Consider the following 27465-nt stretch of genomic DNA (forward strand, 5'->3'; position numbering starts at 1 on the left):
GGCCTCATGCCTCAGGGGTGAAAGGATCAGGCTGCCAGAGAGAGGGAGAGGGTGTCTCTGGAGGACATTGTTGGTGTCCCGTTCCCCACCTCACCTACAGAAACCAGGAGCTGGGGGGCACCCAGCCTCATCCTGGAAATGGGAGGGGGAGCAGGGCAACCTCCAGAGCACCCAAGGCAGGGAGGGGGAGGGAAGAGGCAGTGGGGAGAGAGACAGCTTGAACCTGGGCAAGACCCAGAACACAGGAAGTCCTTCCAGAAACCGAGTAAGAGCTCTCTGCCTCCCCTCCTCCCCTCCCTCCAGGCCCTGCTGCAATCCCCCAGCTGGGGAGGTGGGAGGAGGTGAGGGAGAAAGGAGGAACTGACCACATTCCCTCCAGAAGGCAAGCAAGAGGAAAGGCATTTCACCCGAGAGGTGTTCAGTTTTGATGTTTACCTGGGACTTGGCAATTTTAATTACTACATTGAGAACTGAGATTTAAGGTTATCATGGCCTTTCTATTACTTACTCGTGATCACAAACGTCATGGCACTGCCTGAGTCTTCATCCAGAAAACAGGCAGCCTCCCCGACTCTGCCCCCTACCCCCTGCAGCATGCTTGCCGGGAAGATGGGTGAACAAGATCAAGCAGGTGTTGGGAATTCCCTGGCAGTCCAGTGTTTAGGACTTGGTGACACACACACACACAGAGCAAAAACAAAGGTCAAGCATCAAGCAGGTGTTATGATTCTAGCTCATGAGTTCTGCTTGTTCAACAAACTGATTTCAAGAAGTAAGGAATGGAGCTTCCCTGGGGGCCCAGTGGTTGGGAATCCGCCTGCCAGTGCAGGGGACACGGGTTTGAGCCCTGGTCCGGGAAGATCCCACATGCCGCGGAGCAACTAAGCCCGTGTGCCACAACTACTGAGCCCGCGCTCTAGAGCCCGCAAGCCACAACTACTGAGCCTGAGCGCCACAGCTACTGAAGCCTGCATGCCTAGAGCCCATGTTCCACAACAAGAGAGGCCACCACAATGAGAAGCCCGCACACCACAAGGAAGAGTAGCCCCTGCTCGCTGCAACTCGAGAAAGCCCGGTGCAGCAACAAAGACCCAATGCAGTCAAAAATAAATAAAATAAACCATGATAACTGTAGAAAAATGACTGATAAAAAGCTCCAAATATTAAAAAAAATAAAGTTCAAAAATTAATTAATTTTTAAAAAGAAGGGATGATTTTATAATTCAAGCCTCTTCAAGGAAAAGTTGTGAAAGACTGAAACAGACCAAAAAGATCATGGGTGTGTGAACAAAGAACAAAAAGCATCGTTCACCACCCAGTTCTACAAGTCACAGCCCACTGCAGTCGCTCGCCATCCGGATGGGAGACAGGAGGAAGCATTCTGTGCTTTGGATAACCGGCCCCTAGGTAGTTAGATGCATGTCTCAGGAAGGATTCCAATAACCCCTGATTCCTGCATCTTCCCATACACTGAAAAGCACTAGAATCATTCACTTGAGATGTCTGTTCTTTGTGACTAGGAGTAATCTTTTACCAAGATGTATGCTTGACTACATGTATTTCCTAGCCAAAAAAATCGTATATGAACTGGCTTCTCCCCTTCCTCTTCAGAGCAGTTCCTTGGAGCTCGTGGAGCAGCTGTCTCAGGCTAGTGTCCTCAGTGAGACCCGCAGGAGGGCCTTGAGCCAGGCCCGGCCCGCTCTGCTGCTGAGTCCCTCGGGCTTTGAGTGGTGCAAGTAGAGATGGCTGTAAGGGAAAATGCATATTAAAAATGAGAAAAAGTTAATACTCGTTGATGCAAAAAGAGTAAACACTCTCCTCCCCTTCCTTAGAGCACTTCCCTTAGAAAACTTGTGAGTTCTTTCCCTTCTTTGTGTGTGTGTGTGTGTGTGTGTAAATCTATTTAAAAGCTAAATCAGCCTCTTGCCAGTTTGGCAACGCTGGTCCATCTCCCAAGAACCTGGGGGCATCTCTCTGGAGAGAGGTTGCACCCCCCTCGCCCAGATGCTCTGGGCAGTAGGAGCCTGATTTCCATGGCCTGGCTTGCAAGCCTGCTTCCAGTGGTAAAGAGATGAGAAGTTTGCTTTTCCTCCAGATAAAGGCAGTTTAGCAAACGCAGGTGGCCCCCTCAGTCCCAGTGGGGCAGGGCGGGCTGGGCGGCGGGTGAGCTGTGTGACAGACAGTGCTGCCAGGCCTCTCACTCAGGACTGGTTTCTGTTTCTCTTGAGGGCGAGGACAGATGGGTTGAACTGGCACGAAAGGGGCGAGACTACTTCCTGCTCTGCCATCTCTGTGATGAGCCCAGAGTCCTGGCTTCGTGCTTATTCAGTAACGCATCTGTCTTCTTTCTTGTGACTTTGGTGGAGAGGTTTTCTGGGGTGGCACGAGATGTTTTTTGAATGATCACCCCAGCTTCGCCCTGAAGCTCCATCCCACCAGAGCCTCAGCCTCGCTGGAGGGGGTGGGGAGTGGGGGATGGGAGGGTGGGGACAGAGTGGCCTCACCGGGCTGGCCATGTGTGCAGCGCACGGTCAGGGTGGATCCAGGCCCCTGTTTGCTGTATTTTCTAATTTTATCCTGAGACTGTGCAGCCCCCAGCCTGGGCCCCAGTCTCTGCCCTGCCTCCACCCCATCTCAGAGGCAGGGCTCACATTCTTTCTTTAGCCATTTTGACAGCACTGATAAAGCTAGAGACAGGCTCTTTTATCACTTCTGCCCTGGCATGAGAAATCTGCAATCCGTCTGCTTCTCCAGAAGATGTGGCCTGTCCGGAGAATTAGCTGACAGGGTCTGATGGCTGTCACTGTCCCCACAGCCCACCTCGCCCACCCTCTGGTCCAGGCCCTCTCCCAGCAGGCTGAGAGGTCCAGTCCCCCAGTGTGGGTTACTGAGAGGATCCGAGAGATCTCAGTGTTGGTGCTTTGCTCTGATTTCACTGCAGTAAGGATGCAGTTACGCTGGAGAGACTAGCAAATAATAAGTCTACATACACTTGCCTCTTCTTTGCAGTGAGCCTTCTAGACTCTTCTGGTCTGAAAGGCAAGGAATGTGGAGATGCAAAGGAAGGCACCGTGCTGGGAGAGGCCTTCTCTTCGGCAAAGGAGCAGGCCTGGGAGTCAGGGGGCCACACTCACCGTGTAGGTGAGTGACCTTGAACGACCCCTGCTCCCTCTCTGGGACTCGGTTTCCTCATCTGTGAAGGAGAGGCAGGTCTGGATGTGAACAGCACCTGACGCTTGTAGAGCACTCCTGTACCAGGCACTGTGGAGGTACCTTCCAGGGCCACACGTGGCGGACTCCTCATTGCCAGCCTCTGGCCCCAGAGTAAAGTCTACACTTCTCAGCCTCCTTGCTGGTAGGTGTGACCCAGTGGATATCAGTTTTGCCCTTAAGAGACGGATGTGTGCCCTTCTTTACCTCCCCTCCTGGCATACAACCCCCAGGGCTGTTGGGGGGGTGTGAGCTGGACCCAGCTGGGTACCTGACACGTGGGGGCACCACACAACACCTAGACCTCCTGTCCACAAGAAGAGAAATAAAATTCTATGTGATCGGGCTTCCCTGGTGGCGCAGTGGTTGAGAATCCGCCTGCCGATGCAGGGGACACGGGTTCGTGCCCCGGTCCAGGAAGATCCCACATACTGCGGAGCAGCTGGGCCCGTGAGCCATGGCCGCTGAGCCTGTGCGTCCGGAGCCTGTGCTCCGCAACGGGAGAGGCCACAACAGTGAGAGGCCCGCGTACCACAAAATAAATAAATAAATAAAATTAAACATAGAAATACCATTTAATCCAGCAATTCTATTTCTGGGTATATAGCAAAAAGAATTGAAAGCAGGGCCTCAAACAGATATTTGTACACCCACGTTCTCAGCAGCATTGTTCACAACAGCCAAAAGATGAAAACAACCCAACTCAGTGTCCATCAGTGGATGAAGAAACAAAATGTGTTCCTTGCATACACTGAATTATTGTTTGTCCATAAAAAGGGATGAAATTCGGATACATTCTGCAACGTGGATGTACACTGAAGATATTTTAATGGAAATAAGCCAGATACAAAAGGACAGATATTGTATGATTCCATTTATATGAGATACCTAGAATAGGCAAATTCACAGAGACATAAAGTAGATTAGAGGTTAACAGGGGCTAGGGTAGGGGGAATGGAGAGTTATCGTTTAGTGGATACACAGATTCAGTTGGGGAATCATGAAAAACGTCTGGAGATGGACAGTGGTGATGGTTGCACAGCAATGGGAATATACTTAACGCCAACGAACTGTACACTTTATAATGGTTAAAATGGTCAATCTTATGTTATATATATTTTACTGCAATTAAAAAAATATTTTAAAATAAAAACACATTAGTGAGCATCACAGAAGGCCCTCTCCTGTAATGCCATTCCACCCAGCCCTTGTTTTCAATGGAAACTAGTACTTATTTGAGGGGCCCAATCCCAAAGACACCACTTCAGCCTTTTGGGACCCCTCTGCTCTTTTATATACCTACATACTTCGTTTAAGAACGTGTCTGAGGCTTCCCTGGTGGTGCAGTGGTTGAGAATCTGCCTGCCAATGCAGGGGACATTGGCTCATGGGCCCAGTTGCTCCGCAGCATGTGGGATCTTCCCGGACCAGGGCACGAACCCGTGTCCCCTGCATCGTCAGGCAGATTCTCAACCACTGCACCACCAGGGAAGCCCTTTTTTTTTTTTTTATTAAAAAAGATAATGCTCCTGAGACACTTAGCACATTACATGCCCCGACCCCCCCGAAAAGTGCTCATCTATTCATTCAACAAATACAGGCTGAACTGGGAGTCTCCACGTGTCAGGCACTGTGGTAAGTGAACTAGACTAGCTTCCCGCACATCCTCTGAGGGCAGACTTATCCAATCCAGTCTAATTGGATGTTTGACAAATGTCTGAACAGCAGGGACAAAAGTGAAGTAATGGGTAATTAGATGGGCAGTTAGGCTGACCTGCATATACAGAGGGCCAGCACACATACAATGTCAGGGCTGAGTCACGCTGCCTCAGAGTGAATCCTAGTTGTTACTCACTAGCCGAGTGACCTCTCAGTGCCTCAGTTTCCTCATCTTCAAAGGGTTATTGGAGGATTAGCTGAATTTGTATGTGTCAAGAATTTAGAACAGTGTCAGGTCCATAGCAAGAGCTTTTATGTGTTATCCATAACTATTATCTACTTTGTTGCAGAGACAAGACTGGGACTTGGGAAACAGATGCAGAGTGAACCAGCAGAACAGCACGTGCTAAAGAGACTGAATCCCGGCGCTGGTGGGAGTGGAGAGGAAGCGTCATGGGGAAGGGCCACTCGGGCTCGCTTAGGAATTCCAAGCGATGTGGATTGGTGGAGATGTGGAAAACAGCCCGCACTAAGTGCGGGACGGCACGAGAAATCCTTGGTGGGTAGAGAGGAGTGTGGATGACGAGAGGCAGTGAGGACAACAGAGACCAGGGAGTGCTGGGTGGAGGCCGGCAGGGCTGTTGGCGCCGTGCGGAGGGCCTCAGCCAGTCTGCTTCCCCGACCCTAACTCTAAGCCCTCCCCCGCCGTCCTGGATCCCAGTGTCCGGCCCTGTCCTCTGACCTGCGGCAGAGTAACCGCTCCCCTTAGGCGGTGCAACCGTCGTCCTCAGCCCTCCCACCGTCCACCGCAGAGGCGGGCACCCAGCGGGGTCCTGGGGTGGCGCAAGGAGCGCCAACTCTCGGGAAGGCGCAGCGACCTCAGGGTCAGGCCTCCGGGAAGGGCCAGGTCGGGTCGTCACAGCGAACACGCTTGCACACTGGTCCCTAAGCTGCAATCCCGCCCCGCATTTACCTTGGAATCAGGGGCGAGACCCCGCGCACGCGCAGAGCTCAGGGGCGGGGCGCGCGTCAATGGACGGGGCGGGGCGCGGCTCTGGGCGAGCCCTGGGGGTTGATTAGCATGGTGGAGCACGCGGTGATTGGCGAGATGCCTCTGTGGGCGGGGCAAGGCGCGCGGATTGGCGGGAGATGGAGCGCGGCTGTGGGCGGGGCTGCGGCGTTCGGCGAGGTGAGTGGGGTCTCGCTTCCCCGGGCCGCGTGGATCCTTAGGGGCGCTGGCTCTTTGGGTGTCCTTGCGTGGGGGTGGGTTAACAGGCATCTCGCGAGGGAGGTCTGAGCAGGCTCTCTGCTGTATCTCCCAAGACGTCCCCAGGGTGCGAGCCGGGGCCGTGGCCTGGGGATTCAGGCCGCCAGGCTCCTTGGAGACTGCGGCCAGAGCGCTGCCCCCGCTCTGCACTTTGGGGCAGAAAAGTTGATTCAGATACCGTCCCAGCCCAGAGCTGTTCTATAGGGACAAAATTCAAGCCACCTAATAGCTGTGCTAAAAAGGCGGGAGGAGGAAGTCGGTTTTAGTGCCACGTCTTTTTTAACCCATTCCGTGCAAACTATTATCCCTGTACGTATGTAAAGAAATGACTGAGCTGCTTCACGCACTGATCTTGGAACCTGCTGTGGATTTGACGCCTACAGTGCGTCTCAGTGCGGCTCCGGGCGGCTTCTGGAAAGTGGGCTCAGGTGTTGATACTTCTGCTCTCCTGGAGCTTTAATTCTAGTCAGAGGAGGCAGACAATAAACTTAAAATGTATTGTTTGTTGGAAGGTAAATACCATGGAAAACAATAAACATTGGAGGAGCAGAAGGGCCAGGGGAGGGTTGCAGGTGGAGAAGGTGAGGTTTGAGCAGACCTGAGGGACCTGAGGGAGAAGAACAGGCCTCCTGGTGAGGGGACAGGAGGGCAGGACCAGTGGGGCAGATGTCATAGGCCGCTGTAGGGACTTGGGGTTTTATTCCGTGAAATGGGGAACCTTTGGAGGGTTTCGAGCAGAGAAGTGGCTGATTTATGTTTTATTTATATTTTTAATCATAGGCTAATTATTTTATGGCAGGTTTGTGTAATAATAAGGCTGGCCTCATGCCTTGAGATGGGGCAGGTGGCAGGGAGTGGGATGGAGGCAGATGAGGAATTCCATTGGGGGCATGGAATTTGAGACCTTGATAATTGTCCAGGTTGAGGTGTGGAGCAGGCAGTGGACACTTGAGGTGGGTTTGGAGAGCTCCAGGTGGGAGAAGCATTTCCTAGCTTTCCTCATCTCCCTTTTTGCAGGTTACAGGGGACACTGGTATCCAACATAGTCGCGTTCCAGGTGCTGTTCTGGCCGAAGTCTGGTGTGCGCTACAAGTCTCCCCCACCCTCAGTGCCCTGTGGGTGCGGTGGAGCCACACTAGGGACGCGGCTGCCGTGGAGGTGCAGGGATTGCAGGACTGCGTTTGTATCCTTTCAGGGACCACCTCCTCCCTGTCCCGGCCACAGCCATCTGGACACATCAAGCACAGACATGTTTTCTGAGCAGGCTGCCCAGAGGGCCCACACTCTGCTGTCCCCACCATCAACCAGCAACGCTACCTTTGCCCGGGTGCCCGTGGTGACTTACACCAACTCCTCGCAGCCCTTCCGGCTGGGGGAGCGCAGCTTTAGCCGGCAGTATGCCCACATTTATGCCACCCGCCTCATCCAGATGAGGCCCTTCCTGGCGAGCCGGGCCCAGCAGCGCTGGGGTAAGTAATGAGTTTGGGGAAGTGCTTCTGGGTTTATTGGGCACGAATCTCCAGACCCTTGGGGTCATCTGTCTTTCCTAATCAAGTGGCCTGGGCAGTGCAGGCCTTTTTCTTTTTTTTCCCCATTTCTTCCTTGGTGATCTTTCCTGCTTTAAGTTATTCTTGATGAAGCAGGACCCCCACCACCTTCAACTTTTGGGTGATGCCCCATCACCCCATTGTTACTATTTATGAGAGTGGCTTTCTGGGACTTCCCTGCTGGTCCAGTGGTTCAGACTTTTTGCTTCCAATGCAGGGGGCATGGGTTCAATCCCTGGTTGGGGAACTGCGATCTCACATGCCTCATGGTGCAGCCCGCCCCCCCCCAGAAAAAGGGTGGCTTTCCACGTAGTTTTCAATTCATCTGTTGTGTCTTTAAACTGAAATTTTGTGGGTGAGACCATGTCTTATTCATTTTTATTGCCCCGCCCCCCACGCGCCCAGCACCAGGCTTGCTGGGTCTCAGCCCAAGTTGCACATTGGAACCACTGGGAAAGCTTTGGGAAGCACTGGCTCCGAGGCCTGTCCCATCCCACCAGGTCAGCTGGATTGACTCTGGTTTTGTTATAGGCAGCCAGGAGAACACTTGACCTGATCTCCTAGCTACATCGTCATACGAGAGATGTTTTCTGTTTTCTTTACCGCAGGCAAAAGTGTTATTCACCTTTTCTCTGCCACGTAACAAGGGTCTCCTTCCTCTGGCTCCCACGGTGTCTTTCGCTCACTTGCCTTGAAGTCCTCGAGGACACCCTCCTCGAGCCTAAGGTCAATGGCATCTTTTAGATTCTTTACAGCAGCATCTGCTGTGGTACCAGGTTTCACTTCTTTTTTTTTTTTTTAATTAATTTTTATTGGAGTACAGTTGCTTTACAATGTTGTGTTAGTTTCTACTGTGCAGCAAAGTGAATCAGCTACACGTATATACATATCCCCGCCAGGTTTCTCTTCTAACAAAGCTGCCCAGTGACAGAAAGCAGCCATTTTACTCTGTTCACAGAGTGGGGCCACGGTGAATGGGGCCTTGGCTGGGTGATGGACAGTAGGCAGCATCGTTCACTCACCACGTGGCTTCTCTGCGTGGCCAGGCTTCCTCCCCAGAGCTCAGTCCATCTCAGAATTCACCTCTCTCCACTCACAAGTTTCCTGAACGCCTCAAGCCCTTTCTTACCTTTGGCTCTCCCTGCGCCTGGCACGCTCTGTCCCCGGCACACTCTGTCCCCAGGCTTCCTTCACAACCTCAACTGAAACATCCTGTGCTTCGAGAGGCCGCCTGGGCCAGCAGGGCCTTCTCCGCATCTACTGCCCTCACTCCTGTTTGTTCGCAGCACCTGTCCCAGCGGCAGATCCTGCCTTTCCTGCTCTTGCGTCTCCCTCTGCGCCGGAAGCTCGGTGAGGGCAAGGATGGGCCTTCGGGTTCACTCTTGGTGCTGGCGCCTGGCCTGGTGCCCATGCTCCACCCGGATGGACAGGTGTCCCGCCCTCAGCACAGGGCTGTGTGGTTCTACCTGGGGCTCAGACATGCACACTAGATCTCAGCTGGGTAGCCTTGGGCATGTTCCTTAATCTCTCTTTGCCTCAGTTTCCTCAGCCAGGTGGTGGGGTAATAATATCTCCAATGGCGTGTCGTCAGGGGTGGAAGAATTCCAAGCGCAGGGCTTGGCACGGCCACCTGGGGCTGAGTGAGGGCTCGGCGGACATTGTGGCTTTGGCATCTGTTGTCTCTGTTGGCGTCTGGCATTTCTTTCTATCCAGTGCCGGTGCCCTCCTTATCTTATTTTGAATTACTCCCCTTCGCTCCCCAGGGCGTGGATCTGTGGGGTGTTCTTGGTTATTCCGGGGCAGGAGGGACATGTGCTGGAGTCACCGGGCTAAGGAAAGGGCTGGTCCCGAGTCCACATTATCGCATCACCTGTTAGCGTTTTCTCCAGGCTTGGGGTCTGTACTAACAAACCCTCAGGCTTTCTGGGACTTGGTTCCTCCCTCCTGCCCACTGAGTGACCCCTGCACACCACCCCTCTCCCACGCCTGTCTTCCTGCCCGTCCCTAACGCTTCCTGTGTGTTGTTCTCTGCGATCCCAGGCCCTCTGGTGACTCCACAGGGAGCAGAAAGGGGGGGGTGAGGATATGAAGTTTGAATTTGGGGTATCTCTGTTTTCTGATGACGAGGCATTTGTGGGGCGGATGACAGAATCCAAACCCTCAGAAGAAACTGTAATATTGTTAGGGCAGGGCAGTGTTGAGACTTGGCATATACCTCTTTCTAAGGATCAGCGTTACAATTTAGGTATAAGGGAAGAAACTCTGCATTAGCTTCCCGTGGCCACCGTCACAAACAACAAAGCCACAAACTGAGTGCCTTCAAACAACAGAAATCTATTCTCTCCCAGTTCTGGAGGCCAGGGCTCCGAAATCCGGGTGTCAGCAGTGCCGCGCTCTCTCCAGCCCTTCCTTGCCTCTTCCGGCTTCTGGGGGGCTGCGCCGGCACCGCTGGGGCCGCGGCTGCATCCCCCGTCTCTGCCCCATCTTCACGTCGCCTTCTCTGCATGTCTGCCTCTCTTGTGAGGACACTTGGCATCCAGAGCCCAGGCACATTCAGAGTCCCTCTGTTCCCCCGGGGGCCAAGTGATCCTTTAGGTCTAAGGGGTCCTTGCATTTGACGTTCTCTCCCTCCTCGTGGAGGGCAGGGCCCCAGGGCCGCAGTGCTCCGTGGCCGTGAGGGGGTGGAGGGGGGCTCGTCTCTGAGCTCATACCCCTTGTGCCGCAGGCAGTGGAGTCCTAATTAAGAAGCTGTTTGAGCTGCAGCCCGGGGAGAAGTGCTGTGTGGTAGGGACCCTCTTCAAGGCCATGCTGCTCCAGCCCTCCATCCTGCGGGAGGTCAGCGAAGAGGTGAGGCCCCAACGGGCTGCCCCAGAATACTTCCCCGGGGGCACTGATGGGGCCACCTGCCTCGCATCCTGGGAATCAGGGGCTGGGCCTCTGCCCATGGGGGAGGGGGCACCGGAGCCAGAGCGGGCTCTGGCCCCATGACCGCTCCACCTTTGCATTCCAGCACAACCTGCTCCCCCAGCCTCCTCGGAGCAAATACATCCACGCCGACGACGAACTGATCTTGGAAGATGAATTGCAGCGTATCAAACTGGCGGGCACCATCGACGTGGCAAAGCTGGTCACAGGTGGGGAGGGGGGAGGGGGAGGGTGTGGCCCGCACCTCTGGGTTCTGGCGAACACCTGCATTATTCTTTCAGCCATGGGTTTGGGTTCAGGCGGTGGGTGAGACCCAGGTAGGGGTCAGTTCTTCCCACCTCAGCCCGAAGGCACTTGACTCCAGGAAGCAGATGCCCAGTCCTGAGTCCTCAGTGAGAATTCACCGGCAGAGGAGAGCTGCTGGTTTTGTCATTTGGGTGCCCGGGAGGGGGTGGTAGCCCCTCGGGCCCCCCTCCTGGGCCTGACCCTGCCGCTCGCCAGGGACTGTGCTGGCTGTGCTGGGCTCTGCAGGAGACGACGGGAAGTTCCTGGTGGAGGACTACTGCTTTGCAGGGCTTGCTCCTCAGAAGCCCGCACGCCCCCTCGACACGGACAGGTGGGGAGCAGAGGCCCGGGTCCGGTCAGTGGTCCAGGGGAGTCCCATTCGCTGGCCCCTGCCCCCGTGTGATGGTGACAGAGCCCCACCAGGAGCTCCACATGGCCCTCCCAGCACCCAGGAAGACCCCGACTTTTCTGGCAGGTTTGTGCTGCTGGTGTCCGGCCTGGGCCTGGGTGGAGGCGGGGGAGAGAGCCTGCTGGGCACCCAGCTGCTGGTGGACGTGGTGACGGGGCAGCTTGGGGACGAAGGGGAGCAGTGCAGCGCCGCCCGCGTCTCCCGGGTCATCCTCGCCGGGAACCTCCTGAGCCACAACACCCAGAGCAGAGATTCCATCAATAAGGTATGGCACCCACCTGCCTGCATTCAAGCCCCTTCTTCCCCACGGAGCGTCGGGCACGGGGTCTCGCAGGTCTAGTGACCCAGGAATCTCCTGTGTCTGGGGGCCCGGCCTTGTCCTCAGGCCCTGCTTTCTGAGGGCGGTGGTGGGGGCCGGAGGCCCAGAACTCTTACCGTCCCCCTGTGGGTGGGGCTTTGCTCTGCTCTCAGCCCTCCTGGCGGGGGCTCTGGGTATCCCTTTGATCTAAGCCTCCCTTGGGGCCTGACAGCCTATGTATGGGCTTCTACTCCCAGGCCAAGTACTTAACCAAGAAAACCCAGGCAGCCAGCGTGGAGGCTGTCAAGATGCTGGACGAGATCCTCCTGCAGCTGAGCGTGAGTGAGCTGGGGGCAGGCCAGTGCTCGGGATCGGGGTCTCTGGCACTGTAGTTGGGCACCGGAAGGTGGGCTGGGAAACATGGACTCCAGCGGGGTGCGTATGGAGGGAGCTGGGCCCCGCGAGCTCCCCTGCCCCTGTGCCCTCCAGGCCTCCGTGCCCGTGGACGTGATGCCAGGCGAATTTGACCCAACAAACTACACGCTCCCCCAGCAGCCCCTGCACCCCTGCATGTTCCCACTGGCCACTGCCTACTCCACGCTCCAGCTGGTCACCAACCCCTACCAGGCCACCATCGACGGAGTCAGGTAGCCACACTCCAGGCTGACCCCTGGCCTTTTGCCTCGGTGGCACCAGGAGGGGAGGGTTGGGCCCAGGGCTGTGGAGGGCCCACCTGGAGTCGGGCTCGGGACTCCCTGTGAGGGTGCCAGGTGAGCTCTGGGCCGGCAGCTGTGGGAGGAGGGCAGACGGTGGCCCTCCGGGGTGGGGTCAGCCGAGCCTTGCCTTGCAGATTCCTGGGGACATCGGGACAGAACGTGAGTGACATCTTCCGGTACAGCAGCATGGAGGACCACTTGGAGATCCTGGAGTGGACCCTGCAAGTCCGTCACATCAGCCCTACAGCCCCGGACACCCTAGGTACTGGGACTCAGATACGTGGTGTAGAGCAAAGGGCTGGGGAAGGCCAGAGGGACTCCTTTCATGCTCGGAGGGTTCCCAGCCTGGATTTGCACCCACCAGCCTAGCCATGACCTGTCTAAGGAAAAGCCCCAGAGTTTGACGCTTGTTTTGGGGGCTATTCTGGAATCTTACGTCTGTTCGTGGCCAAGGCCCTGCTTAGGGCTGAAAGCCGTGGGAGCGTATTGGGAGCTAGGGCTGGTCAGAGCACTGTACCCTGCCCCGGTGCCCACCCAGAAGGGCGAAGGCGGCAGCAGCAGAGCATACTGTCCTGCCTCTGGGGCCACGTGGCAATGTCTGGAGATGGTTTTGTTGTGACGGCTCCAGGGCTGCTACAGGGTCACATGTGTGAGATGGCACCCCACGTCCTACACGGGACAGCCCTACCCCAGATGTGTAGGTGTCCCCCGTGCTGAGGCCGAGAAGCCCCTCTCTCAGCTGTAGGTCCTCCTTCTCCAGGTTGTTACCCTTTCTATAAAAGCGACCCGTTCATCTTTCTGGAGTGCCCTCACGTCTACTTCTGTGGCAGCACCCTCAGCTTTGGCTCCAAAATCATCCGAGGTAAGTTTTGTCTTCTGGGGGTCCCAGGCCTGGGCTGACGTGAGTGACACGCTCTCAGCTGAGGCCAAGGCTCACAGAGAAAGCCTGCGTTGGAGTGTCCAGGCGCCCATGGGTGGACGGCCCAGGCTCTGCAGGGACTGAAACTGTCCCCACCAGAGCTCATTCTGGTCAGCGTGGCTTTAGCCTTGGACCTTTATGGTGTCCTTGGCCCTTTTCGTTTCTGGTCTGAAGGAGCTTCTCTGGTCCGCGCTCCCATGGTGCTGATGGGGGGGCTCCTGTTTACTTCTGGTGACTTCCCTTTGAGACAGGCCTCACCCAGAACCTAAGGGGCGCTCCCACGTGGCTTCTCTGCAGGCCCCGAGGACCAGACAGTGTTGCTGGTGGCTGTTCCGGACTTCAGCGCCACACAGACCGCCTGCCTTGTGAACCTGCGCAGCCTGGCATGCCAGCCCATCAGCTTCTCAGGCTTCGGGGCAGAGGAGGAGGACCTGGGAGGCCTGGATCTGGGCCCCTGACTCACAAAGGCGGCCTTGTCCAGAGAGGCCCCGGCTATTCCTTCCCTGTGGCGTCAGCACCATGGCAGGTTTTGCTTTGTAAATAAAGCCTGAGTGTTTTCCTGGTGTTGAGCTGGGCAGACCCGGTGGCGGGCCAGGGCACTCCTGTGGAGGGAGCCTCCCTCCCCCTCCCCTCTCCCAGCTGGTCAGGATGGCAAGCGGTCAGTGACACATCTGCCGTGAGCTTGGTTTATTGGTGTGGCGGGAGCAGATGGTGGAGAAGCCTGCCCCCCCACCCCCGGCTCGCTCAAGCTGCCCGCCCCCCCGCCCCCGGCCCTGCAGCAGAGCGTCTGGCGGAGCAGACTCCTGACAGAGACCCTGGCTTCTGGTCTCCATCATATTCAGGCCCCCTCCTGGCAGGGTCCACACCCGGGGTCTTTCCGTTTGCTGATGGCCGCTGAGCAGGCCAAGGCAATGTGAGTACTGGTGCAAGCTCTCACGCCGGCAGACCTGTTCTCAGAAGTCCCCGAAGTTCACTGTGTAGCTCTCAACTGTGGTGAAGGGGATCTCCTGGCCCGTGACCATCTCTCTCTCGCCGTCCTCAGGCTCCAGCTCTGTCCCAAGCTCCGTCACCACCTCCGTGTAGGTCTCGGTCTCTGACTCCTCCCACTCAGCTGTGGTCTCGGGTGGAAAGTGCCAGGGCCCCAGGGTAGAACTCGGGGCGGGGGAGGGCGCGAGGGAGGGTGTGGGGAGCAGTGTCGGGGGGGTGGGGGGCGACGTGGGGACAGTGGTCGGGCTGGCGGTGGCGTTCAGGCGCCGGAGCCGCATCTGTTCGCGCATGCGCAGCCGGTACTGCAGGCGGCGGCGTTGCATGCGCCGCTGCTCGGGGGTCATGGGGCGCGACGGGTCGATGTGCGGGATGGGCCGGTTCCCGTTCATGGCCATGATCTCCCGGATGCGCTTCCAGTTGGAGCGAGCCAAGATGAAGTTGCACTGGGTGGCCCCGATGTCATAATCTACGTTGCAGGTCTTGGAGCTCGGGGTGTAGCCCTCCGCGTGGGCCGTCACGCGGTACTCCCCCGGGTTCAGGATGCGCCAGTAATCGCCGCCACTTGCTGCAGAGGGAGGATGGGTTCGGCTGCCTAGGAGTACCCCCTCCCAGGCCCCAGTCCTCCTGTCCGAGATACCCCTAGCCCTCCCTCTGGGGGGCTCCAGAGGAGCAGGGACGTGCTGGGCAGGCCAGGCTTGCCTTGCCAACGGCACGTACAGATTCGGTGCCCCGCCTCGGGAAGCGGAGCGGCGCAGAGGTATGCGCTTGCGTACCTGTCTTCACTCCGTGGTTAATACCGCTCACGGAGATGGTGGCGTTGGCGATAGGGATGCCCTGCTCGTCTGTCACAACCCCCTTGATGCCGCGGTGAACCTGCAGGGGAGGCAGGGCGGGTGTCCACGTGGAGAGCCCACTGGGTCTGCTGCTGCCCTGTCCCGTGCACGGGGTCCCCTCGCCCTTCACCACCCTCTCCCCAAATGCTGCCCCACTCCTCCACCTGCCCCGCCCCCGGCAGCCCCCACACCTGCTCCATGAAGGTGAGCAGAGCTTCCTTGTTGTTCTCCCACTCTCGGGGCAGCTCACTCTCGTGCGGGAACTTGTCGCAGCCCAGGTAGATGGAGAGCTCCAGGCAGTTGGTGTGCAGGTAACTGAAGTCGTTGATAGCTGGGCAGGGCAGACACAGAGCCGCAGTCACCCCTGCCCACACCAGATGCCCCACCGCAGACCCTCCCAGGCTGACTCACTCCCAGAGCGGGGTTTCCACTTGGCCCCGTTGACGATGCCCATGCCGCCAGTGTAGTCCTGCGCTTGGCACCCTCCCCGGTAGGGCTCGGTCATGGTGAGGTGGGTAGAGGCGAAGGAGATGGCCAGCCAGCGGAAGATGGCGTGGTCTGGGGTCTCTTGGGCCTCAGATGCCTCTTCCTCGTCCTCTCCCCGGGCGGCTGCCATGGCTGCAGCCAGCAGCTGCTCCTGGCTGGGTGTGCGGGCCATGTCATAGGGGTAGGACACGAGCCGCTCACCGCCGTTCAGGTTCGCTCCCAGCACGAAGGGGTTCTTCTCCATCCAGGCAATGATGGCCCGGACCTCCGTGGACACCTACAGTGGCCAGTATGTGAGGTGTGGGCCACAGCCTCCATCACCCTTCATGTAGACCCCACAGTGGTACTCATGCCCCCTCAGTCCCTCCAAGGCCCTGCAGTCTCAGTGCCCGGGCTGGGTAACCCAGAGCCCACCCCCAAGTCCAGAGCCCCAGGCCCCCAGGGTCCGGGTTGCTCCCGCAGGCCCTGCTGGCCAGGCTGCAGCCTCACCGTGGCGTCTGGAGACAGGTAGTGTTCAGGGATGGGCAGGTTATTGTTGGGGACCCGGTAGGGGACCCATTTCCTCTCCTCAGCTCCCCAGAGCACAGAGTTGAGATCCGGGAAGTCCTCATAGATGTCAAAGCCCTCCTCGGTCCACAGTCCCAGCGCCCAGTTCCCAAACTCTGAGCCCTGGGGGAGCCGGTGGGGGTCAGCATCAGCAGCCCACCCCCAGCCCGGCCCCACCCTGACCCCCTTCCCTCCACCTACCATCTGCGCTGCCACCTCGTAGCCGTCAGGGTTCAGCGAGGGCACCAGGTGGATGCGCGTGTCATGCACCAGGCTGCGCACGCGCGGGTTCCCGTCTCGGTACTCGCGGCACAGGTACTGCATTAGTAGCAGCAGCAGCTCTCGGCCTAGCACCTCATTGCCATGGATACCAGCTGTGTAGCGGAACTCGGGCTCCCCTGCAAGGGCAGGAGCCTCAGCAACCAACCAGCCTCCCGAGGCCTGAGGCCCAGGGGATCTGAGGAAGGACCCAAACCGGCCTCATCCCCAGGCAGGTGAGGGTGGCTGAGGACTGTAGGGCCCAGCAAGGGGCTCCAAAGACAGGTGGGAGGTGGTGAGCTGGAAACATCAATGGCGCAGACCCAGCTACAGTGCCAGGGCCTTGCCGCTATAATCTGTTGGGCGTGGGGAGGGCCAGGCCTCCAGGGGCCTGTTGGGGCCCTCACCCAGCTCGTGATCCCCGGGGTTGTCCGAGATCTCCATGGCGTAGATCTTGAGCCCACGCGAGCTCTTCCCTAGGCTGTATGTGCGGGTGATGGTGGGGCACTGCTCGTTCACCACCTTCATCAGCTGGGTGCCAGAGAAGACACAGAGTTATGCAGCCCGCCTACTCCCGCCACCCCCAGCCCACCCCCAGTGACCACAGCCCGGGACTGTGGGGAGGCTCCCCTGTTAGCCCTGAGCCCAGTCCGTGGCCTCAGGACAAGCACCCCAACCTGGCGCATGTCCTTATAGCTGTGGTGCCGGAAGTCCAGGTCGTCGGTGGTCACCACCTCGTTCTGTGCATAGTAGCTGTGGACAGCTGCAGAGGGCGGGCGGGCAGGGCCTTGAGCTGGCCACCTGCCGGCCCACCGCAGGTTACCCCAGCTACCCATCCATGCCCCTGCCAGCCCCCTGCACTCACGGGACACGGGGCACCCCAGCACCTCCAGGCGCATGCACAGGCTGCCGTTCCAGGTGAGTGGGTAGATGCGGATGAAACGGGCCACCACCGGCTCCGGGAGCTCGCTGAGCACGGGTGTGTCCTTGTCCACATTCCCATGGAAGGTCTGGGAAGAGGCAGGCCTCAGAGCAGCCCCCAACCCCAGCCGAGAGCCCACCTGCGGTTCAGACGAGGGGCGTATAGAGCCGAGGGCTCAGGTACCCACCATTTCCTCGTAGCCGTTGGTGTACATCACCCATGTCTGGCTGTCATTGCTGAAGCCCACGAAGAAGGAGGTCACGAAGTCGTCACTGGGGAGTGGATGGTGGTCAGGGTAAGGCTGCTCTCCCCGCCCCAGGTCCAGGCCCTCAGGCGGCCCGAGCCCCCTCTTCTGGGCCCAAGAACCTAAGAGCTAGCAGGTGTGTGGTGTTGGCCCGGATGTCGGGAGAGGCTGCCATGCCCGCTGCGTGGCCGTAGGCGATTGGTTTGCTTATCTGGACCCAGGGAACCGACCGGCCATAACCGAGCAGTGGCCGGGGGTGGGGGGGGACCCTGGAGGGCCCACTGGAAGGTTCTGAACAGGACTCAGAGCTGTGCCTGGAGCCACCTGCCCCCACAAGTGCCTGTGAGCCGGGTGGACTTACTGGATGCTGGAGTCGCGGCCCTGGGTGATGACGCCCGTGAACTTGGTGGTCCTTCTGGTGTCCACCTCGATCCACTGGGTCTGAGAGTCGTCCTCGGCACACCACGCCCCGTCGTAGTAGTCGTCCTCGACGTCGCCGACCTGTCGGGGACAGCGGGGGCGCTGAGCAGGCAGGGAACCCCCACCCAGCTGGGAGACGGGCCCGTCCCGACACCCACCTGCATGTTGAGCCGGCCGCGCTGTGCCCCCAGGCCGTGGCGCAGCATGGAGGAGGCCCGGATCTGGTTGTCCTCGATGCGGTGCGACTCCATCCCGATGGGGGGGCACTCTGGGGACAGGGCACCCCAGGCTGGTGGCCCTCTGGCTCCGTCCCTCCCTCCACCGAGCCCAGGACAGAGGAGCCCAGCGCCCACTTCCCCTCGCATCAGGGGGCGCCAGTCAGGGCAGCTGTGCCCCGGCCTGTGCTTCCCCACCCTGAGCCTCAGCTTCCCCCTCTGGAGAATGGGCTGATGGGGCCAGGCTCCAAGGGGCCATGGGGCTCACATGAAATCACAGGGACAGCCACCCCAGGGCCTGGCCAGTCCCAGGCATTGTCTGCATCGGGGCCCTCTGCACACCTGCCTTGTGCCCCGAGCTCTATCCCCTGGGGTCAGGCCCAGGACAGAGACACTCCAGGGCCTCTCCCTTTCGCGTCGCAGGAATTTAAGAGCAGGAAGGGGCTGTGGAGGCCTGGAGTGCCAACAGGAAATCCGGGTTTGGGACCAACGTGTGGCCTTAGGTGGGTCACGTGCCCCATCACCGTCACCCTGCGGCCATGGCCCGGCCCCAGAGCCGTCACGCCCGCCCTACAGCCTCCATACACGCCCACGGCAGCCCCCGCGCTCTCGCAGTCACGCTGCAGCCCTCACACCCACTCCCAGTCCCCCACACCTATCCCGCTCCCCCAAGCCCCCCCGGCGCCTCACTCACTGAGTTTCTCCGCTGGAGCCCACTCCTCCAGCTCCTCACCCTTCCGGGGCCCTGCGGGCAGCAAAGGGAGGAGGTGGTGCTGAGGGTCCCGGAGCAGCCGGGGGTCCGGCGGACCTCTCATGGGGACCCAGGTTGTGTGGGCCTAGCCCCCAGCCCCCAGAGACACACCTTTGTGGTCCTTGCCCTTCTCCACAGTCCATTTGTCATCCGTCTCCTCCTCCTTGGGCCTGCTGCCCTCCTTTTTGGGTTTCTCTGAAGGGTGGAAACGGGGAAGGGCCTGTCGGCTTAGCCCCGGGCTAAGGGGGGCTTCAGGGGGCAGGTGGGGTGGGGGTCAGGCCTGCACGGGGGTCTGGGCCGGGGCTGGGGGCAGCCTGCTTCCACTCACTCAGCTCCTCCTTCTCTTCATCTGTTTCCAGGCCAGGGTCAGGCTTCTGGGGCCTGGGAGGCCGGAAGTAATAGTCCACTGTGGGGAGGGAGAGCCCTGATGAGATGGCCCACCACGAGCCGGGGCTCCTAGGTTCACAGGAGCCCCGTGGGCCGGACCGGGCGTGGGGTGCGCGAGGCGAGGAGGTGAGATCAGGGTGAGCGAGACCCCGCGGAAGTCACCAGCCTGGCCCCCCAGCAGGGCGTGGCCCTGGGAAAGGTGGGGAAAGGCTGGGCAGGGAGTGGGGCACAGACATCGGACGTGCCCCGAAGGACGACTGGTACCTGTGGCAGGAAGGGGGGCCTGGACGGCTGAGCTGGGGACAAGGGGTTGAGGGGGACCGAGGCCAGGAGGAGGGGAGTGGGGTCCAAAGGGACCGGGAGTAGGAGGGAGCGGAAGGCGGCATGGGAGTCCCGAGGGGCGAGGGGCGAGAGGTGGCCAGGACCGGGGCTCGGGAGGGTCCGAGAGTGAAGCCCACTGGGGCTCAGGAAGAAGAGGCCAGGAGAGAGGGCGATGGGGGAAGAGCAAAGTCGGGAGCCAGGAAGACCCAGCCTGAGGGAGGAGATCAGAGGAGGGCGGCCAGGTAACTGCCACCAAGCTGGAGGTACAGGCAGCCCGACCTTGGGATGCAGAGGGCGGGGGCCCTAGGCACTCACTGTCGTCGTAGTCGGGGATCACGTAGCCGCCCCCATAGTTGGGTGGCAGCGGCTTCAGAGGCGGCTCTGTGGAGGTGGGAGGCAGGGGTGAGCCAGAGCCCCCTCGCCTGGCACCCCACCCCCCAAGTCCGCCCGCCATCCTACCGATCCTTTCCTCCGGGGCCTCGAACCCCCGTCTGGGCGGCTCAGCCTTCTCCTCGGGGTGCTCAGGCCAGAGCCTTTCTGGCCTTCTCCTGCTGGGGGGCGGCCTGGGCTGTTTCTGGCGCCGGATGTACTCAACTGGGGGAGAGGGGGCGCTCTGAGCCGGGCCAAGGCCAGGGTGGGTGGGGCCTCCGGGGGCCAGGGGCGGGGCCCAGACAGGGAGGCGGGGCCAGGGGCGGGGGCTCCCGGATGCAGGGCCTACTCACAGTCCTCGTAGTCCTCGCGCTCTATCTGGTCGTTGTAGTCCAGCGTGGGCTGCTCGGTCTCCTCCTCCGGCTCTGAGGAAGAGCGCTTGTGGCCGCCTCATTGAAGACAGTCCCCGCCGCCGCCGCCCAGGCCCACCCCGGAGACCCAGCAAGCCAGGGCGGTTGGTCCCCTGAGGCCAGGTGGCCGGCGCCCACTCACCAGGCTGGCGCTCCACGTCGGTCTCTCCTGCTGGACGCTGCCAGGGATCTGGGAGAGGCCCGTCTGCAACACAAACCCCCAGAGCAGGTGGACGGGAGGCCTGCCCTGACCACTGACTGCACAGCGAGCCTCCATGAGACCTGGCCCTGCCGACACCCCCCGAACAGCTCACTCCCGGGAGGCCCGGGCTGCTCCAGCCCTCAGCACCCTGCTGGCATATCCGGGGGGCCAGAGAGCTGGATGGCTTTCCGGGGAGCCCAGGCCCTGCTGTCTGGGAGGACCTGCCACAAAGCTGCCCCAGCAGGCGGGCACCCTTCAGGGCTCACAGCCCAGCGACACTGTGGGCAGGTGGCTCTGGATGGGGCCCAGGGGACAGATCCCAGGACGGTGGAGAGCAAGCCCCCCCCCCAACGAGGCTGCCAAGCACTCCCTCCCCAGGGGAGGAGCGGCACCGAGCAAGGGACAACAACGAGGCCGCAACGCCCACCCGGTCTGGAGGCTCAGGGTCTGCGAGAGGCAGGGCCTCAGGGACCAGCCCTCAGCCCCCTCTCCCTGCAGCCCAGCAGGTCAGAGCCCCACAGTCTCAGAAAAGCCAGCACACACCTCCCTCCTGGGGCAGCTCCTCGAGGCTGGGGCTGGCGATCGGGGGCAGTGGCCGCTTCGGGCTTTCGGAGGGCGTTGGGATGGGGGCCTTCTTCCCAGCCAGAGGCCTCTTGGTGGCCTTGGGTGGCTTCTCCTTGGGCTTCTTGGTGGCCTTGGGTGGCTTTTCCTTGGGCTTCTTGGTGGCCTTGGGTGGCTTCTCCTTGGGCTTCTTGGTGGCCTTGGGTGGCTTCTCCTTGGGCTTCTTGGGCGGCCTGGAGGATGCCTCTGGGGGCTTCTTGGTCACCTTCGGGCCTTTGTTCTTCTTTCCTTTCTTCCCTTTGTCTTTGGCTTTTCCTGGAGATGCTGTTCAAGATGCAGACTCAGGTAAAATCAATGAAGAACCCCCTCTATGGCCCATGTGCGCCCCCCCCCCCCGCAGGGTGCCTACAACCTGGGCAGAGGGGCTGCTCTTAGTCCTGCATTTCCCAGATAGGAGAAACTGAGAGGTTAAGCCACTTGCAGTCATGGTAGAGAGCGGGGATTGGCTTTCTGTCACCACCACACCTTGGCCTGGGTGGCTCAGCTTCCCAGGGGGTAGGCCCTCGTCCTCCCATCTGCCAGAACCTCCAGAGGAGCATCTCACAATCCACTCTTTCACCATACAGCCCCTTGGCCAGTCAGGGCCCACTATTCTGTGCTGGGCACAGAAGGGGCAGAGATGACTAAGCCATCCAGGCCTGGGGAGAGTGCCCAGTCTACAGGGGGAGGCAGTCTCAACCCTGCCAACTGCCACACAAAGCAAAGGGCATGGGCCCGGGGCCCCTCTGAAGCTAGAAAAGCTTCAAAGAAAAGGGACACTCATGGACTATCCCCTATCCAGGGGTAAGCAGTCTGGGGTGGGTTGGAAGCCATAACCATAGGGGGTCCTGAGGCCACACAGAGGACAGAGAGATAGGTGGGCACTGTAGCTGCTCGCCCATCTCGGAGCCTGGGGGAGGGAGGAAGCAGGGGCAGGGCCTAGGGCTGCCTATGGGAATCCTCCAGGCCCCTGAGCAAATGCTGTTGAAAATGTAATGGAGGAGTGGGGGCCACATGACCAAAATACTGGAAAATCTACAAAACGCAGACAGTCGGGAGAAACAGAGCTGCCACAGTAGCATGCAAGAGGCCAGGACAGCAATCTCGACCGGAATGGCGGGGGAGGCCGAGATGGGTCCCAGGGAGGAGCCAGGAAAGATCTAGAGTGGGATGAAGGGGAGGGGCTGCTGACCTCAGGAATAATGGATGGTGCCCTGGAGTCTCCTGGGAGAGAGATCAGCAAGACCCTTGCCCACCCTCTGGAAGGTCACAATAAACAGCTAAGATTTATTGACAACTGATTATATAAGAGGCACTAGGCTAAATGCTTTGGTGATGCATCACCTCGTTTAATTTTCACAATAACCCAGGACTACTGCCCACTGCTCCTGGAAGCCTTGTGGAGACGAGGGTCTTCTGCAACACCCTCCCGCGGCTCTGTGCTCCTGGAGTAGGAGGCCAGGCAGCAGGGTGCTGGGGATCCTTCCCAGGGAAGGCTGGAGGCTGGGACTCTGGCAGTGGTGTGGGCACGGCCAGTGTGTGCCACAATCAGACTGAGTGGCCCCATTAGGGCGGCAGGGCCATTCCCGTTCAAACTGACCTGGGCAGGGGGGCAGCAAAGTCCCCAGTTAGTTCATGTCTAGTCCCTCTGGGGGTTTGGGGCTGTGCATGACGGATTGGGAGGACTCAGTTCCACCGGGCAGTGGACCTGCTGTATGAGTCTCCAAACCCAAAGGGCTCCAAGCCAGCACTGACCTCTGCCTGGCACAGTGTCCTGCCAGATATCTGGGCTCTCTTGTGCCTTACAGAGCCATTCCTCACACTGGGCAGACTGGACCTCAGCCAGACACCACCGAGGCCCGCCATTCAAGCCTGAGGTGCAGGGCTCCCCGAGGCCCCCCATCACACCGAGGGCCACCCCTACCCGGTGCTCTTACCCTCTTCGGCCACCCCCGGACGCGCCCCCGGCTTGCCCCCTGTCTGGGCTTTGCGGACGGGAAGGGTGGGTTCAGGGGGTGGTGGGGCCTCCACGTCGTCCTCCCGGGGCTCGGACTCCAGCTCCGACAGGAAGCCCTCGAGGAACTCCTCGATCTCGTCGTCGGTCAGCACAGTCTGCGGGCGCCCCCCGGGGCACAGTGCCAGCAGCGCCAGGAGGCAGCCGAGCAGGGGCGCCCCGCGCAGGACCGCCATGGTCGCGGCCCACACAGGGGGCGGGGGTGGGGGTGGGGGACGGGCCTCCGGGGAGGGGCGGGAGGGGGCTCCGGGGAGGGGCGCGGGGTGGGGGGGCTCCGGGGTGGGCAGGGGACTCCGGGGTGGGGCGCTGAGGGCTCCGGTACTGGCAGTGGCTCAGGGGTCGGTGTGGGCTCAGGGATGGTCTGGGGGATCCGAGGCGCTGGCGGCGGCTGGGAGCTCAGGTCCCGCGTGGCGAGCTCCCGCGCGGACCGCCTTCTCCAAAGCGCCAGTGGCGGCGGGGCGGGGGTGCTGGGGCTTCCGGAGCCGGCTCCCCCCACCCCCGGGGAAGGAGGAGGAAGAGGAGGAGGAGCCGGGCGTGGACGGAGGGGCTGCGCGGGGAGCCGAGCAGTCCCGGCGCCGCGCGCTTGGCACTTCCCGGAGGGAGTGGGAACTGCGGGCTGTGTCCCGGGGCCGGGGCCCGCGCCTTGGAAGGAAGGCCGCAGGGAGGGAGCGTCGGAGGGGATGCGAGGTCCAGAGGGTGCGGGTCGGAGCGCTCCGACGCCCCTGCCCCGCGCCGTCTGCGACACCGCCCCCAAGCCGGACTGGCACTGGAGGCGAGATGCCCCAGAACCGGCTGGAGGTGAGCGGGACCCCTGATGGCAGAGCCAAGCCACGAACTCAGGCCTCGGGGACCTTCCGCATCTCGGGACCCACAGAAGTGTCCCCACCTATCCTTTCCTCCCTCTGGAGCCTTGGCCTGGCAGCTCTGCCAGCCCCCAGCCTTCATTCAGACATCCAGCTAACCTCCCAGGTCCATGAGAGTCGGGCCCTGTGCTGGTCCCCCTGGGAGGGACCACACTTTGGGAATTCACTCTCTAGTGAGGGGGGCAGGTGCAAAACCGCCCTCAAGGCAGGCTAACTGCTCTGCTGGGGGTAGGAACCCCCATGTAAGATTGCCCCTCCCCTCCCAAGGTACTGACATACTAGGTCAAGTTTTGTGGGGGGGGGGTCAGAGATAGAGCAGGGAGGGACGAGATGAGATGCCTTGCAAGTGGAATTAAACTGTATGTGTCATTCATAGGAATGGGCTGTCATGGGTGTGGAGGGACTCAGCACTCACACAGCAATTTCCATACAAGCTCAGGGGGTTCTTGCACTCCCAGCAACAGAGGGAGGGACTCCCAGATGAAGAGCCCGGCACGGAGGTGGGAGGCAGCAGCTGGCTTATGTGGCCCCCTTCTAGCAGATGGTACAGCCTCAGGTGAAGCCAGGTCAGATCAAGGGAACATTTTAGGGGCGGTGCGTGTGAGCCCAGCTCCGCGTGGAAGATGTAGGGGCCACAAAAGCATAGGAGATCAGACACTACCCCTGAGGACACGGGCCAGCTGGCAAGAGAGGATGGGTACCTTCAACCCAGCGAACCTGGGTGCTGGGACCTACCACGGGAACAGTTCACTCACCACCCAAATAGGAGCCACAGATGTTTGCGGTCGGTAGCTGTTGGCGGTCGGTTCCCCTCCCCTACGGTTTCTTTTACTATTTCCCCGCGACGAACATTTCTTCACCTCTAGGGATACACTGCTTTCCGAATAGCTGAGATCCCAACCAGGACAAACAGACGTTCCTCTCCTTCCTCTTACCAGAACCCAGTTTTTTAAAACTGTGTTTACTGTAGCTCCAGCTACCATATGAACCAGACGCAGCGGGGTCATGTAGATTAGTAATGTCTGCCATGGGTGTTGGCTTAGGGAGTTATGCCATGTGTACCTGGTGTTTCCATAAATCTTCCCCAAGGGCAAATGTTGTCTGGCCCCCAAATGGGCATGACACCTAAGGCCAGAGTTCCCAGAACGTTCCTCCTTAATGGGATGAGGAAGCAAGAAAAAGCACATCTGGAGCCCATGGGCCAAGTTTAGCAGCAGTCAGCCCTGAGCCAACGTTGTCTGAGGGTTTGGCCCAGGTGGGAAAACCCAGGAGAGCCTGAGATGATAAACAGGTAGCAGCCAGGGAGCATCATGGGAGCTGCTGGCTCAGCCCGGGACTGGGGGCAGGACCCAGGGGGCTCTCTCTTCTCTCACCACTTTCTTTCAAGGCCCTTCCTTCGCTGCTCACTGGTTTGTACTTAGAAAGGCAATGGGACTATGTCAAGAGCTGGTCCCTACAGGTTAAATCCCAGCTCCGCCCTCCTGGCCATCTGATCACAGCAAGTAACTTCACCGCTCCCCCATGGCCTCACCGCCGCAGACCAAACAGGGACTTTGCACGTGCTGTGCCGAGCGCAATTTCAGCACTCGCAACCCAGCAGCATCCGGTTCTTGTCACTTCTTCCCTTAGGAGACCAAGACCCACGCCCCCCTACCCCCCGCCCCCCAGTTGGGCCTCCTTGTCCCTGTGCTGTCCTCGCCCTGCCATGTGTACCCAGGCTGGTCCTTGGCAGCAGTAGGATGAAGAAAGCTCTTACCCATAAATGTCCTCTGCGAGCCTCTGAATCATCGCTCTCGAAAGTTTTGTCTTGGAATTTGTTCTGTTGCCCCCAGTTGAGTGTGTCAAATAGGGAGGCCCAAGGCTGGGGGGGGTGGGTGGTGGCGGCTATAGAACGTCACTTCCCTGGGAACAGCTCCCAAGTTCAGCTGGCTCACACATGGATCGGATTTGGGCTCCACATCCTCTGCCAGGGAAAATAGAAGCCCTCAGAAACTTAGAAAGAAATAGAAAGAGCCTTCTCCTCAGTCACAGTGAGTCACCAACAGAAACATGAGCAAAGGCCTGTGGGGAGCTGGGCTCTGGGGTGGGGCGGGCAGGGAGCTGGGGCCCCCCTGCCCCCTCCCACCCGAGAGTCTGGGCAGGTGGAGGGGGGGCAGTGCCTGCTCTCTTTGCTGGGCCAGCATCTTCCCTCGGTGGGCAGGGCTGGGACCCCGCTTAGCTTTAAGACCTGCACTCAGGGAATCCCCCAGACCGAGGCCCATCAGGATCTGTCATCTAAACCAAACTCCACCAGGGCGACAGCCCAGGCCGGGAAGAGGCAGGCCAAGAGGTGGGAAGTGTGTGGCCTCCTGTGACTGCCTTTCACCCTTCTGGGGTCCAGGGCCCCTGCCAGCGGGTGGGGTGTCTGTACCCATGTCCAAGGGCTCTCCTGAGCTCCTGAGCTAGTCTGGGAGTGTGCTGGACGTCCTGGGTCCCCTCACTTCCAGCTTCCTAAGAGAAGGCTGGGCCTTTCCCTCCTATGGAGTGAGGCCTACCCTAGGGGCTGCAGCAGGACTGGGCTTACAGGCAGAGACAAAGCGACATCTCACCCTGGTGGACCTACTCTTGCTGCTTCCAGAGTTGGGGAGCAGAGTTCTTGGGGGAGCCTAACATGGGCTGTGTGTGTGTGTGTGTGTGTGTGTGTGTGTGTGTGTGGAGTTTTCCTGCAGCCTCGTGAGGGTCAGGCTGGTGGAGCCCACAGATGCAAGGGTGGGGAGCAGAGGGGGAGTGGCCTGCACTCTCACTTCTGACCAGGCTGGTGTCAGTCCTGTTTAGCTCATGGGCCAAGAGCTCACCTCTGAGGGCCACTGAGAAAGAACCATATGCCAGGAGGGCTGCCCGCCAGGGTGGGAGGTCCCCAGGAGAGACAGCTGGTTGGGGGCCGAGGTGCCCGTGTTTGGGGTCAGGAACAGGGGCACTGCAGAGGTCTGCAGAGACCCATCTGGGAGGAATGGTGCGGTGTAGACGCCCCGCGGGCTGCAGCGAAGGGCAGGGGGTGGGAGGCAGGGGCGGGGGGGAATGTGGACATGTAGGCAAAGCTGTCACATGGGGGCTTTGCCCCTGTCAGTAATGCCCTCAGCGGGGCGGGGGTGGGCGGGGAGCCAGAAGCTCCCGCGTTGGGAGGGGGTGAGGAGGCGGAGCAGAAGTGGAACCCACCCTCTTCCCACTGGGTGGGGTCAGTCCCACAGGCGTGAGAAATCGAGCTTGGCTGTAGCTCAGGCTTGCCTTGTTAATGCTTTCCTATGCGACAGCTTCCTGCATGAAAAGGAGAACCCAGGATGCACCTGGGCCAGGAGGGGGAGGGGCTTTCCTGCTTCTTTCTGCCCACCGCAGAAGCCACACTTAAAACTATGACCTCGGGCT

At 59.9% G+C, this 27465-nt stretch overlaps 2 protein-coding genes across 3 annotated transcripts; one reads left to right on the forward strand and one right to left on the reverse strand.

Annotated features, from left to right (window-relative positions):
- The first annotated feature begins 6022 nt into the window (after window positions 1-6022).
- Window positions 6023-13799, forward strand: POLD2 (DNA polymerase delta 2, accessory subunit). Of its 2 annotated transcripts, none has more exons than XM_067043066.1 (11): window positions 6023-6058; window positions 7154-7605; window positions 10409-10530; window positions 10694-10817; window positions 11110-11224; window positions 11369-11567; window positions 11858-11938; window positions 12090-12247; window positions 12451-12578; window positions 13077-13178; window positions 13533-13799. In XM_067043066.1, exons 2-11 carry the CDS (start codon window positions 7386-7388, stop codon window positions 13691-13693), a joined length of 1410 nt encoding a protein of 469 aa, XP_066899167.1. In that variant the 5' UTR covers window positions 6023-6058; window positions 7154-7385; the 3' UTR covers window positions 13694-13799. The 2 variants fall into 2 exon arrangements, with proteins under 2 accessions (XP_066899167.1, XP_058931076.1); XM_059075093.2 differs by having other exon boundaries at window positions 6027-6058; window positions 7332-7605.
- A 97-nt stretch (window positions 13800-13896) lies between these two features.
- On the reverse strand, window positions 13897-23631 carry AEBP1 (AE binding protein 1). Its single transcript, XM_059075074.2, has 21 exons — window positions 23124-23631; window positions 21130-21471; window positions 20527-20589; window positions 20328-20399; window positions 20065-20199; window positions 19921-19986; window positions 19226-19303; window positions 19009-19092; window positions 18841-18891; window positions 18090-18199; window positions 17873-18012; window positions 17455-17539; window positions 17211-17355; window positions 17023-17108; window positions 16753-16876; window positions 16289-16485; window positions 16031-16210; window positions 15467-15818; window positions 15247-15386; window positions 14996-15095; window positions 13897-14787 (listed from the first exon to the last, which is right to left on the reverse strand). Exons 1-21 carry the CDS (start codon window positions 23374-23376, stop codon window positions 14189-14191), a joined length of 3402 nt encoding a protein of 1133 aa, XP_058931057.1. The 5' UTR covers window positions 23377-23631; the 3' UTR covers window positions 13897-14188.
- Between the last annotated feature and the right edge of the window lie 3834 nt (window positions 23632-27465).

The sequence above is a fragment of the Kogia breviceps genome, chromosome 9 (genome assembly GCF_026419965.1).
Source record: "Kogia breviceps isolate mKogBre1 chromosome 9, mKogBre1 haplotype 1, whole genome shotgun sequence".
NCBI classification, from domain to species: Eukaryota; Metazoa; Chordata; class Mammalia; order Artiodactyla; family Physeteridae; genus Kogia; species Kogia breviceps.